This window comes from Arvicanthis niloticus, chromosome 1, assembly GCF_011762505.2.
Source record: "Arvicanthis niloticus isolate mArvNil1 chromosome 1, mArvNil1.pat.X, whole genome shotgun sequence".
NCBI lineage: Eukaryota > Metazoa > Chordata > Mammalia > Rodentia > Muridae > Arvicanthis > Arvicanthis niloticus.
In genome coordinates, this window is record NC_047658.1 from 17,902,694 (window position 1) to 17,916,173 (window position 13,480).

The window sequence follows — 13,480 nt, forward strand, 5'->3', positions numbered from 1 at the left end:
GAGGCTGGTAGATCTCTGACTTTGAGGCCAGCCTGGACTACAAAGTGTGTTCCAGGATAGCCAGGGCTACACAGAGAAACCTTCTCTAAAAAAAAAAAAAAAAAAAAAAAAAAAAAAAAAAAAAAAAAAAAAAAAAAAAAAAAAAAAAAAAAAGAAAGAAAGAAAAAGAAAAAAGAAAAAAAAAGAAAGAAAGAAAGAAAGAAAATGGTGTTGATCCATAGCGTTGATCCAACTTTCTCTGTAAGGGTGTGACTTTCTTTCTTTAGGGTATTGTTGTGGTAAATAATATTTGGGGGTCTCTACACCACCTTAGATCATTCAGTTCACAAATAAAAGACACAAAACCTTTATATTTACAACAAACCTTAATTCACTACAGCTGGGCTGATATCAGCCCTCTATGCTATTTTGTCCACTTCTGTCAGTAACCCTGAGATGTGACTGGCCGTGTTCCACCTGGGCCACTCCTACTCCAAGGGGCCATCCCTCATGGCCGTGAGCTCATGAACCACCTACCCCATGGCGACTTCTTTCTTCTCTCGTGTCCTCCTTCTGTTCTCATGGCCCCTACCTGAGACCCCAAGCCCAGGAACTTCCAGACCTGCCTATCTCCTGCCTACAGGTTGTGGGCATCTTTATTAATCAATCATGGATAACTTGGAGGGGGGAGCAAGGTTTACACAACAAAAGCTGGTGTATGTGAGGATCCACTGGTCTTGGAGCAACCAGATTTTGGGGTACGGAATTTAGCACTGAGTATAATCAGCACTAGACCAACCCACTACAGGAAATGGGTGAGGGACTAGGATACAAAGTCTACTGTTGCATGTCACCCAGGGTCTCCTTCCCTGGCAAGGGTACATGGCTTCAGGTATGGCTTTGCTCATTTGAATTAGATGTCAAATACTGGATCAGGGGTGTGACCTCACTCATGCTTGGTTTTCTTATCTGTGAAATAGGTCACCATAGCATTTGTCTCCTAGGGTGTCTGTGAAGATTAAATGAGCTGTGCATCTTAGTGGATCAGAACTGTGTCTGGCACTCTGTCCACATTCATGAGCTGTACATCCCAGTAAGAGGACCTAATACTAGATTTCCAAGATCCACCATTAGTTCTAGGCTTCTTGGTGGCCAAGACAATAAGGGTAACATTCTCTTTGCCTTGGCTGCATTGGTGACATACAATACAGGCTTGGACAAGGTGAGCTGCCTTGCTGATTGTATCCAGGTCTCAGGTTGGAAGCCTGTGACTTTACCATCCAGGATATAGGAGTTCAGTTTCTGATTCTCTTCAGAGACCCCAAAAGGTGATGCTTAGGGTCACTGAATGTTGAAGCCCTTGATTTTGATCATTGAAATCAACAGATTAGATTGAGTGAGGGATTATCGTTGCAACTTCTGATAATATTGTTTTTATTACAGACCTTTATTGTGTGGGGGTGGGGGTGGCTGCCAGATGACATGAGAGTTGGCTTCCTTCTACCAGTCAGGATTGAATCTGAAAGTTATCAGGCTTGGTAGCAGACACCTTACCCACTGAGCCATCTCACCAGCCTCAGAATATTTATTTATTTATTTATTTATTTATTTATTCATCTTCTCCTGTTAGTCAAGGATGACCTTGAACTTCTGATCCTCCTGCCTCCACATCACACATGCTGGTTTTACAGGCATGCACTCCCTCACCTGGTTATACACAGAACCGTGACTTGAACCCAGGGCCTCGAGAACTCTAGGTGATAAGTTCAGCAGTTAGCCTGCATCCCCACCCCACCCACTCCCACACATGCTTCTACTGGAAGACAAGGTCTCATGTAGACTGACCTAGGACTTGCTTTGTAGCTGAGCTGACCTTGAACTCCTGATCCTCCTGCCTCCACTTCCCAAGGGCTGAGGTTCCAGGTGTGCACTACCACACAGGCTCTGTGGTGATAAACTTACCCAGGGAAGGAAGTTAGTCTGGATCTTTGGGACTTTGAAGGATATGACCTTGAGTACCCTTATCTAGGAAACAAGGAAGAGAAGGGTCATTGTGACCCCAACCTTGTTCAGGGTTGGTGACACTCCCCTTGAATAACCTGTATTCTCATATTCTTGTATCAAGGAGTGATCAGGACATGGTAATGTGCACCATAACTTCTATTTATTTTATTTTATTTTATTGGTTTGTTTTGAGACACCTCTTTATATAACCCTGGCTATCCTAAAACTCACTGTGTAGATTAGGTTAGTATACGTCACAGACTACTGGAGGCTAAAATCACAGCGATCCACCTGCCTCTGGCTTCAAAGTGCTGGGATTGAAGGTGTGCACCACTACACCCAGCTCCCAGATTTCTCATAGGAACAGTAAAGTCAGTGATTCGGAGTCCAAGTCCGATTAAGGCAAAAATTTTGGCATCCTCAAAAAAAAAAAAAAAAAAATTTGTATCTGCAGAGAGCTTGCAGCCCTCTTGGCTACCACTGGTGCAAAGAATTTGTTCTAACTGCTGGTTTCTGAGGATAATCTTGGTCTTGAGGTGCAGGACCTTCCTTAGAGCTGTGTGTTGGGGGTCACTTCCTCCTCCACTCTCCTAACGCACCCCTTCACCATCGCCCCTGACCTTGCCATCTGGCTATGGTCCCCAGAACACGAACAGCTCCAGGAGCAGCAGGCCCTGCCCCACCCAGACTTAGCCCTGGGAAGGTATCCAGTGTGACCTAGGACCTACTGGACAGCAGGTGCAATGGGGCCCTCCCCTCCCACAGCCGTGACGGTGGGAGCAAGGAGTCCACCTCCGTCAGCAAGGGCAGGGCCTTGGCCAGCATCTGGGTGCCAACAGGGCAGGGGCAGGGCTGGGGAGGAGAATGAGGGTTTTTAAAGGCTCCCTGAGGAGGCTCCTCAGCTCCAAGCTCACCGTCTGCTGCTCCTGGACACCTGTTACCATGTGGTTCCTGATCCTGTTCCTCGCCCTGTTCCTAGGAGGGATTGGTGAGACGGGGAAGCGGGAGGGGTCAGAGCCCTGACTCTCATGCTGCCTTTAGCCCTGGACATCTCTTTCCCCTCTCCCCTCACCCCTGCTACATCCCGAAGCACCACCTGCTCCTCCGTCTCTGCCCCTGAACACTGCCAAGTCCCTCACAGCCCTTGCTCCCATGTCAGGCCCCTGCTCCTTTCCATTTTCCAGAACGTTCTCCTCTTCCTTAGCCATCGTCTCTGGGCTTCTCCAGTCTTTCTAAGGAACCCAACCCCTTACCAACCTTAGGACCTCAGATGTCCCTCTAGTTTGTTGTTTTTCCTAGAGCCTAATAGTCCAGCCCCAAGCCAAGGGCTTGCCTAAATCCCACACTAGAGCCTTTGGCTGTCCAGCAGCTGTCAGCCTTCAGCTGTGCTCTCCACTTCCTGACAACTGGTCCCCCATCTTCTCAAGTTGCTCAGTTTCTACCAACAGTTTCACTTCCCAAATTGGCTTATAACATCGGATGGGTTCTCCCCTTTCTGGTTATGACATCAGATGGGTTCCCCCCCTTGTTAGTGTGAGAGGTCTGCCCATGCACCTTCTCACTGGCCTTTTGGTTTAGTCTGGTTTGGGGAGGAGGAGTCAGCTGGCAGAAGCCAGACATGGACCCCGAGTATCTTCATCCCTTGATTGCCACCTTGGGAGAGTTCCTGTTAGGCTCTACTGACTGTCCAGCAAGTCCCAGAGGAACCCTACTGTTTCTACCCCCCAGCCCCCAGCTCTGGGCTTACAGGCACACATCACCACACCTGACTTTTTACCTGGGTCCTGGAGAGTTCAGCTCAGGTCCTAATGCTTGCAACATCTTCTGCCCAGCTCTTGGGAACAAGTTCTGGGCTAGTGTCTCATGATGTTGTCCATGGCAATCCTCCTGCCTCAGACTTCTGTGTACTGGGATTACAGAGAAGTGCTGCTGGGCCTGGCTTGCCAGGCTTTCTTCTGTTTCCAAATGCTGTGCTTAGACTCCATCTTCCCTCTCAAGCCTCTTCCCTCAGCCACAGGCTCCTTGCTATTTCTGTCCTTCACCAGCTCCTGTCCTGTCTGACCAGAGCCCCACTGCCACTACTTCCCTACTTCCCACTCTGTGTAGAACACCCTCAAAGACCCCAATACCTAACTCTAGTACCCTACATCAACTGGGTCCTCCTCTCTGCCTCATAGTGGCCTGCTTTGCTTTAACTCCTTTCTCACTCCAGTCCCGAGGCTGCCTCCGAGAGAACCCTGAGTCTCTCCAATACCAGATCATTTGCCCCGCCTCCACAGGAAGCAAAGCCTTTCCCTCACAGTCCCACAGAATTTCCTTCTCTCATCCTTGTCCCATCTCAAACTCCGTTCTTAGGGAGCCTCACTCCTCTTAGATATCATCTCCACCACAGACCCTAACCCTGCTCCTTTGATCTGGAAACACCTCATTTTCTCCCGTTCCAGCTGGCCACTTCATGCCCAATCCAGAAAACCCCAGTCATCCCCAAGCTCCCTTTCCTGGATTCATGTATTCACTCAAATCTAGTTTTCTGAGACCTCACCCTTTCCAGAATTCCCAAAACCCAGCCCAGGCCCTGACTTCTTCTCAGGCCTTGGAGACTCTAAATGCCAAAGCCTCCTGGCTTCTGATTTCACTCTCATTCGGCTAAGAATGAACTGGAATCCCCCACTCTCTGAGTACCCTGCCATCCCTTAGCCCATCCGTTCCCACAGCATAGACCTTCCTATCCAGGACCAGCCATACATGAGACCCTTTCCCTAGATCCCTGGCCATGTCCTCTGATCCCAGCCCTGCCTAACTGTGTCCCCCAACAGTACACCTCCCTATCTGTGCCAACCCTCCCCTTCCCCCTTGCCCGTTGCAGATGCTGTACCTCCCATCCAGTCTCGGATTGTCGGAGGATTTAAATGTGAGAAGAATTCCCAACCCTGGCATGTAGCTGTATACCGCTTCACCAAATATCAATGCGGGGGTGTCCTGATACACCCCAGCTGGGTTCTCACCGCTGCCCACTGCCATAACGAGTGAGTAAGGGAGGAGACAGGAAAGCAGGGGAGGGTGGCAGCCAGAGAACATGACTCCAGGACAGGCTGGGGTACTGAAGGGCAGGAGGGTGGGACTGGCTGAAAGTCTACCCATGACCTCCTGGGTCTCTCTTTGCTCCTTCCTCCAGGCTTGTGTTCGAGTCCTGTTTCTTTCTTTTCTGTCTTATTGTCCGTATGTCTCCTGTCTGTATTCACATCTGAGTGTCTCCCCCTCAGGTCTCTGCCCAGCCCTGTCTAGGTCTGGGTCTCATGTGTTCTCTTATCAGTGCTGACCATGGAGGGGAGCAGGCCTAGAGGGCCCTGAGGATAGAAAGGGCTGCCCCTAAGTGTAGTGTGTGAAAGAAGTCCTCAGTCTCCTCAGACCAGCTTGGCCTTTAGGACCTTCTGTCTACTCTGAGGACACACAGAGAAGGGCTGGCCAGGGCTGAAGCTGGGTGGGGGGGGGGGTGGTAACTGAGTACAGAGAGAGCAGGATGGGGGGGGGAGGGTGAGAGCTCAGACCTTGGGCTGTGCGCCAGGCCTTACCTGCTGGGGAAGTTTAGCCCAGTCCCAGCTGCACCTGAGCAGCTCTCAGGCCCACCCCCTCCTCCCTGCCCCCTCTTCCCTTGTCTTCTGTTTGTCTCTGTCTCTTTCTGTCTCTCTGTCTCTATAGTCATGTGTGTGCCTCTCTCTCTCTCTCTCTCTCTCTCTCTCTCTCTCTCTGTGTGTGTGTGTGTGTGTGTGTGTGTGTTTCTGTCTCTGACTCTCTCTCCCTTCCTCCCTCCTTCCCTCCTCCCCCTCTTCCCCCTGTACTCTGCCCAATCTCCCTGGTTGCCTCCTCTCACGCCCTCCATCTCCTTCCCTCCCTCAGCAAGTACCAGGTTTGGCTGGGCAAAAACAACCTATTTGAGCATGAGCCCCTTGCTCAGCACCGGCTTGTCAGCCAGAGTTTCCCTCACCCTGGCTTCAACATGACCCTCATGAAGAACCACACCCGACAACCTGAGGATGATTACAGCAATGACCTGATGCTGCTCCACCTCAGCAAGCCTGCTGAACTCACAGATGTTGTGAAGGTCATCGACCTGCCCAATGAGGAACCCACGGTGGGGAGCACCTGCCTTGCCTCAGGCTGGGGCAGCACTGACCCCATCAAGTGTATGTCTGGTCTAAGCAACACAGCTGGGGGGGGTGGGGCGGAGAGGACAGGGCTGGGGTCTGCTCACCACCCTCTTGCCTCCTGATCCACCCAGATGAAAACCCAGATGATCTCCAGTGTGTGCACCTCGACCTCCTGTCTAATGAGGTGTGTGCTGAAGCCCACATAGAGAAGGTGACAGATGTCATGCTGTGTGCAGGAGAAATGGCTGGAGGCAAAGACACTTGCGCGGTGAGACAGCCCCTCCCTGCAGTGAGGTGAAGGGATGAAAGCGGGAACTGAAGGTCTTGATTCCCACTTCAACACCTCCGCCTAGGCAGGTGCTTTGCATCCTTCCCTCTGGAAGTGATGCATGCTGAGAGGAACCTGTAACTGGTACTGTTTCTCCTCTCTGACTTGGCTTCAGGGACTGTCCCTGTAAGAGCTGGCCTCCCAAGAGCTGGATACCCTCACCTACTGGCTAGAGCTACCTCTTAAGAGTCCCTGCCTTCCTCTCCCTGGGAATCAGTTCCCGGTTGTCAAGTAGAGCCCAGCTGCCAGGCCCTTTCTTACTCCTGTCCCTGTCCTGTTTTTAGGGTGACTCCGGAGGCCCACTGATCTGTGATGGTATTCTCCAAGGTCTCACGTCATGGGGCCTCTCTCCATGCGCTGAACCCAATGTGCCGGCCATCTACACCAAACTTATTAAGTTCAAATCCTGGATACAAGACATTATGGAGAAAAACCCCTGAGTGTCACACTGTCCCCTGCTCTCAATAAAACCCACCATGCAGCAAATGAGTTCAAGGTCTGATATTCTTTGGCCTTCTGGAGTTGAGCAGCAAATCAAGGTCCACCCAGCTAAAGTCAGGACTTCCAAAGGAGATCAGCAAGGGACAGGTGTACATGTACTGTTGGCTAAGGGGTGGGGTTGAGACAAATGCAGACAAAAGGCTCAGAGCAAGCCAGGGATGCCACTTGAGTCTCCTCTGGCAAGGAAAATGTTCAGATCACAAAGGAAAAGTTAGAGGCCTGACCCTACACTGGAAGCAGAGATGACAAGCAGTCGGGACACTGAGAATTTAGACTGCCGACCTGCTTTTATTGAGTCGGGGAAGCCAGGAAGGGGGCAGGGGTGTTACATTAATTAAGCCTTGACTTCCTGGGAAGGGGTCTGTCCACAAAAGGGCAGGGACTGCCCCCAAGGCTAGGCTGCAGAGTGTCCACCTGGGGCCCCTGGATGTCTCTGGTAGGGCTGGACCAAAGGATGAAGAGTGGCTTAGGGGCATGCCCTGTGGGGCGGAGCATCGCCCCGCTTGGGAAAAGGACCACACTGCTCCCGCGGCTTGGGACCACAAACCAGTGTCTGCTCAGAAGGACACAGCCGCAGCTGAGAGTATTGGAAGACTTCCAGAGTACAGTCCCTGCCAAGACTCAGGCAGCAAGAAGTGGGCCCTAGAGCAGGGAGCCGGGCTTGCCACCTGTGTCCCGAGGGTGCTACCTGCTCTCAGGGGACGTATGGGACCTCAAGGGAGGTCTGATGGAAACTGAGTCACGGGGACAGAGGTAGAGGCATCTGGCCGCGGGGACTCATCAGTGTCCTGAGAAGTTGCGGCGTCCCTCTGTTGGGGAGCCCCATGGTAGTTCACAAAGCTGCTTGCAGCAGACAGCTTCTGGGCGGGCTCCAAGTGCTGCAATTGCAACTGCAACGAGTGGTGTCGCGAGGCCCAACGGAAGTAGCTGAGCCTCCTCTCCATGAAAGGCGTAGTGTAGTTCCACATCCGCACTTGGTTGAGGAACGACAAAGTTCCTGTGGGAAGGGACCCCGTGGGCACTCGACTCAGAGCCCCACCCCAAGCCCCAACTCGGCCCTGGAGGCTGACCCCCTTTCCTGGGCTCCGCCCCTGCCCTGCCCAGGCCCCGCCCTTCCATCCGAGGCCCCGCCCTCACCGGCCCACAGCATCAAGACGCTGGCGCACCAGCACAGGTAGAAGGCCAGCTGGTAGGATACCTGTGGCCTCGGGCGCAGCCTATTGCAGTTGACGACAAAGAGCGTCAGGCTGAGGAGAATCAGGAGCCCTGCACTGGGGTGGGGCCAGAGAAGGACAGAAGGCTAGACAGGGAACACCACCACCCCCAAAAGGAGAGAGACAGAGACAACCTCCCTGACCTGCCACAAGTGTACACACACACACACACACACACACACACACACACACACACATACACACACACACACACACACACACACACACACACACACGACAAATGGATACATACTCAGAGGGGAAAAGGAAAATGGGAGAGAAAGCCATCAGTCACAACTAGTGGGCATAAGCTTTCGATCCCAGCTACTTATGATGCTGAGTCAGGAGAATGGCATATTCAAATGGCATATCCAGCACGGACTGCAGAGTGCGACCACAGCCAGTCTGAGCTATAGAGAAAGCCCTCTCCCTCGGAGCATCAGAACTGGAAATCCAGCCACACCTCTGCGTAGGAGGCGGCTCTAGGTTTGGGTGGGGGATCCCTAGTCACCCCTGGCCTTGCCAACACTTACCGATGCCAATGCTGAAGAAACTGAAGATGAAGTCTATCTTGTTCAGGCGGCGGCAGACTGGTCGGAAGGAGAGGAACATGGTGGGCAGGAGGATGAGGCATAGTGCCAGGGCCAGAAATACGAAGCCCTTGCTCATGTGAATGTAAACTGGGGAGGAGAGTTGGAGAGATAACTACAATCACCCCAACTTCTATTTCTCTCTCTCTCTCTCTCTCTCTCTCTCTCTCTCTCTCTCTCTCTCTCTCTCTCTCTCTCTCTCTCTTCCTCTCCCCTTCCTTTCACACCATGAGGAGCCTAACCTAAGTACTCAGGCAGCTGGGGAGGAGTGCCATTTCAAGGCCTGCCTGAGCAGTTTAGAGACATGTAGACCTTATCCGTCTCAAAATACGAAGTAAAAGCAGTCTGAGGGTCCTGAGGTTGTGGCTGCGTTAGCAGAATGCTTGCCTAGTTTGTGTGCAGTCCTGCATTCCATCCTCAGTACTGGGCTGAACTGAGTGTTGGCAGAGCACGAAGGGTTTATCCACAGCTACACATTGAGCTGGAGGCCAGCCTGAGCTACATGAGACCCTGTCTCAAACAAGGCAGAGGATGGGAATGTAGCTCAGCGCTTGTCTAGAATCCATCCCCCAATGAGGGTCTGGGGCTTAGTTCGGAGGTAGAGCATCTGCTTAGAATAATAGTCCAATGAGGGGCCCCTGCCTAGAATCCTCCAATGAGGTTCTTCTGGGGGCGTGGCTCAGTAGTAGAGCCCATGTGGAGTATGTGTAAGGCTCTGGGTTCTAGCTTCAGCAATCTGCCCCCCCCCCCAAAAAAAAGAAAAAAACATCACCTCCATTCACATTACCAAACTCACTACCTAAAAATTCTAAAATAACTCTACTGCTACTCATAGAGTTACCCATCAACAACTATGCCCTAACTTACTCCCCCAGAGAGACTTCTGGGAGAGTGCCAGTGGCCCACCCCCACAGTGACCTCTAGCACCATTAACAGGCCCCACAATCTGTGTACACACTGACCAGTGAATTGGCCCACGTTGGCACACTTATGCCTCCTGCAGTCAATCCAGATGCCGATGAAGCCCGTGTACGGACCTTGCACATAGGCCATCCGCCCATCCACCACGCTGAACACCAACAAAGTTGCCAGGAAGATGAAGACGAGGGACCAGCCACGTAGGACCAACTTTCGGTCCTCCTCCCAGGAACAGAGCAGGTCAGCTGGGGAAGGAAAAAGTTCTGGGGACCTGGATCTTTTCTCCACTCACTCGATGTATACCAACCTTCATCCTCTTCCTCGTTTCCATTCCCCACTCTCATGTACAACCAGCTCCCTGTGGAAGCTGTTTCCAGCTCATCTCCAACACCACTTCACTCTTCCCATTCACACTGACCTCTTCTGATGCAGTATGCCTGTCTGGAACTCCCCCATGATTGACTATGTATCCATGAATGGATATGCAAATGAATGAGTGCATGAATGAACTCGTGAGTGGATAAATGAAACATTCCTTTCTCATCCTTAGAGCAAAAAAAGCAGTTTAGTTTTCAAAAGAACTTGGGCACAGAGGCCTAGAACTCAAGGAGAACTTGGAGGCCAGCTGATCACCAACTCCTCAGTTAGCCTGGATTCCGGCTAGCCTGGCTTTCTTGGAGCTTACAAGGCACACATGCTTACACCCAGGTCAAATGTGATCATTGCCGTGGGAGTTGAAATAGTCTAGATGCTCAATGAGAGGGGCATTGGTCTGAAACCTATGACAGTAAGTAGGTGTCAAAGGCTAGGTAGGTCTCCTTCTCTGTAACAGAACCCATACTGAACTCCTGATGTTTTAACTTTTGAGACAAAGTCTCTCTATGTAAGATCTCACTGACCAGAATACACCATGTATACCAGTCTAACCTGGAACTCACAAAGATCCACCAGCCCCTGCCTCCTAAATTCTGGGATCAACGGTGTGCACCGAAATATGCAGCTGCCAAGCTGAACCCTTAATGGGACTCCTCGGGGGAAGTGACATTTTCTGGTTGCTGTTTCTTAAGAAAGGATCTCACATAAGCCCAGGCTGAGCTAACCCCAAAATGTAGCTCAGGATCATCTTACACTTCTGACCTTCCTGCCTCCACTTCCCCAGTGCAGAGATGACAGGCACGCACCACTCTGCCTGGTTTGTGCCAGGCTGGAGACAGCCTAGGGCTTTATGCATGCCAAACGAACAGTCTGCTGAGCTGCAGTCCCAGCCTTGGTTTTGTGGTTTTGGTTTGAGGTTTGTTTGTTGGTTTTTACATTTGTTTGTCTGTGTGTATGCTTTTGCAGTCAGGAGGGGGAGCATGAGAGCCACAGAACACGTGTAGAAGTCAGAGAAAACCTGGGGATTCAGTTCTGTCTTTCCACCATGTGGATTCCAATCATCATCAACCAAACTCAGCCCTCAGGCTTGGCAGTGAGTGCCTTGACCTGCTGAGTCACTGTGCTGACCTAGGTTTTGCTTACTTTTTTTTTTTTTTTTTTTTTTTTTTTTTTGATAGGATTTCAATATTGGCCTGGAACTTACTATGCAGACCAGACTGACTTCAACATTCTGGTGATCCTCCTGCCTCAGCATATTCAGTCCTGGTATTACAGGGGTGCACCATCCAGTCCAGCAAGTGTTTACAATTTAAACCACTGTTGCTTAATTTTGAAATTAAGCAAATTAGTAGTAGGCAAACAAATATCTCAACAATGGATTTGTCACATCCTGGTCCACTTTATGATGCAGTTTGCTCTTAGGTTTCAGTGTGGAGACAGGGTCTCACCGTGTAACTTTGGCCTACCTAGAACTCACTCTGTATATATCAGGCTGGCCTTGAACTCAGAGATCTGCCTGCCTCTGCCTCCTGAGTGCCAGACACTACCACACCTTGCTCTAAGATGCAGTTTTAGCACGTTTTAAACTAGAATGCATCATATAATCAGGCACATCTCAAAAATCACCTTTGACCTTTAAAATAAAAAATTAACAACATTTACTAAGGCCAGGTGTAGTGATGCACACCTTTAATTGTAGCACCCGAGAGGCAGACTCAGAGAAACCTCTGTGAGTTTGAGACCAGCCCTGTCTACAGAGTGAGTTCCAGGCCAGCCAGGGCTATGTAGAGAAACCCTGTCTCAAAACAGCACTCAAACCAAAGAATAATACCTGGATTCTCAAAATTACAGAATCACCGAAAGCTGACCAAGCTTGGCATGCTGCCACCTGAGCGTGACCTTGGCACTTGAGAAGCTTGTGCAGGAAGACTGTCTTGAATTTGAGGCTAACCTGAGCTATGTAATAAGATTAGGCATAGCCAGGGCTAGATAGAAAAATAATGAATGAATGAATGAATGAATGAATGAGAGGTCAACAAGATAGGGCTTATCAGGTTGAAGCTTTGACCACCAAAGCTAATGACCTGACCTCAGAGTCCCTACAACCTACATGGTAGAATAAGAAAATCCAACTCTCAGAACTCATCTTTGACTTCCACACACTCCCCGTGGTTCACCACCAACACACACACACACACACACACACACACACACACACACACACCCCAAATGTAAGACCTGGAGAGAAGGCTCAGAGTTAAGAGCTTGGATGGATCTTGCAAAGGGTCAGGGTTCATTTCTCAGCACACCCAGCTGGAAGGCTCTCAACTGCCTAGCAGTCCAGATCCAGAGACCCTGACACTCTCTTCTGGCCTCTACAAGCACATGGTGCACATACAAACATGCAAGCACTTACACATACACACAAGGAAATATAAATGGAGGCTGGAGAGGTGGCTCTTCCAGAGGACCCAGGCTCAATTCCCAGCAACCACATGACAGCTCACAACTGTCTGCAGCTCCAGTTCCAGAGTATCTGACGCTCTCACACAAACATGCATGCAAGCAAAACACCAATACACATAAAATAAAGATATAAATAACTAAATCTTAAAACAAATAAACGTAAAAATAAAAATCTAATAATGAGGGTATTATGTAATAAACATATAAAATTTGTGAGTAATCCTCTAAAGTTCAGCAAATCAAAGTTTGAGGAAAGAGAAGAATATTTTCTATTGTTGTTTTTGTTGTTATTATTTTGAAGCAGCCTCTTGTAGCCTAGGATGGGCTCAAACTCAGTGTAATCCTCCTGCCTCTGAGTGCTGGGACTGCAGATATGCACCATCATACCCACCTTGGGAAACAGATTTTGAAACTCCCTCCCCGTTTGGGATGCCTGCCTGCCTACCTTGGTCCTTACCAAGTTGTGGCTGGGTCTTTCTCCTCCCCCTAACCCCAGAGTGGAAGTCTTTAGAAGCAAGAAGCAGACTAGTATTGTGTGAGGCCTCAGGGGAGGGTGAAAGGAAGAGAAGCAGATGAGGAAGAAGCAGGGCGAGACATGGAGACGAATATGGGAACAAAAGATAGAAATGGCTCAGAGCAGACCTGGGAATTGATGGGAAGACACAAATAGGTAAAAGGAAATATGAGTTCAGATCTCGGGCCTTCCAGACTCTCAGTCCTGCCTCCACCTGATCCTAGCCAGGCCTGGCTCAGACCTTCATTAACCCAGCATCACCTGTCCTACCCAATCCATACTCCGTCCAGTCCCACTAGCCCAGCCTTAACAGCAGGGTCACTCACGAAGGCTTACGGTGGAGTCTAAGGCCATGGCCAACCGCAGCCTCTTGGAACCCCTCCAACTGTCATAGAACCCACCCCACCCCCAGCTGCTACCTAGCCCAAATCCCTGAGTGCTGT

The 13,480-nt window shown here is 50.4% G+C and overlaps 2 protein-coding genes across 7 annotated transcripts; one reads left to right on the top strand and one right to left on the bottom strand.

The window, feature by feature from the left end:
* Positions 1 to 2,810: 2,810 nt before the first annotated feature.
* On the top strand, positions 2,811 to 6,948 carry LOC117715292 (kallikrein 1-related peptidase b5). The gene is made up of 5 exons (XM_034512052.2): positions 2,811 to 2,971; positions 4,850 to 5,009; positions 5,881 to 6,167; positions 6,263 to 6,399; positions 6,744 to 6,948. The coding sequence occupies exons 1-5, from the start codon at positions 2,848 to 2,850 to the stop codon at positions 6,897 to 6,899; spliced, it is 864 nt and encodes a 287-aa protein (XP_034367943.1). The 5' UTR covers positions 2,811 to 2,847; the 3' UTR covers positions 6,900 to 6,948.
* A 275-nt stretch (positions 6,949 to 7,223) lies between these two features.
* On the bottom strand, positions 7,224 to 13,407 carry LOC117721715 (uncharacterized). 6 transcript variants are annotated; one of them, XR_013110004.1, is made up of 5 exons: positions 13,364 to 13,407; positions 9,727 to 9,927; positions 8,708 to 8,854; positions 8,159 to 8,231; positions 7,224 to 7,957 (listed from the first exon to the last, which is right to left on the bottom strand). XR_013110004.1 is itself a non-coding variant. In XM_076933063.1 (4 exons), exons 1-4 carry the CDS (start codon positions 13,389 to 13,391, stop codon positions 7,674 to 7,676), a joined length of 570 nt encoding a protein of 189 aa, XP_076789178.1. In that variant the 5' UTR covers positions 13,392 to 13,407; the 3' UTR covers positions 7,533 to 7,673. The 6 variants fall into 6 exon arrangements, 2 of the variants coding, with proteins under 2 accessions (XP_076789178.1, XP_076789175.1); XR_013110006.1 differs by having other exon boundaries at positions 7,226 to 7,957; positions 8,708 to 8,764; XR_013110007.1 differs by having other exon boundaries at positions 7,232 to 7,957; positions 8,098 to 8,231; positions 8,708 to 8,764.
* Positions 13,408 to 13,480: the final 73 nt, after the last annotated feature.

Coding starts and splice junctions, on each gene's coding strand:
- LOC117715292 (XM_034512052.2), top strand. CDS start 2,848: ATGAGGGTTTTTAAAGGCTCCCTGAGGAGGCTCCTCAGCTCCAAGCTC. Junction 2,972..4,849: donor CCTGTTCCTAGGAGGGATTG/GTGAGACGGGGA, acceptor TGCCCGTTGCAG/ATGCTGTACCTCCCATCCAG. Junction 6,168..6,262: donor CAGCACTGACCCCATCAAGT/GTATGTCTGGTC, acceptor TGATCCACCCAG/ATGAAAACCCAGATGATCTC.
- LOC117721715 (XM_076933060.1), bottom strand. CDS start 13,391: ATGGCCTTAGACTCCACCGTAAGCCTTC. Junction 9,928..13,363: donor AGACTCCACCGTAAGCCTTC/GTGAGTGACCCT, acceptor TTCCTTCCCCAG/CTGACCTGCTCTGTTCCTGG. Junction 8,855..9,726: donor CAACGTGGGCCAATTCACTG/GTCAGTGTGTAC, acceptor TCTCCTCCCCAG/TTTACATTCACATGAGCAAG.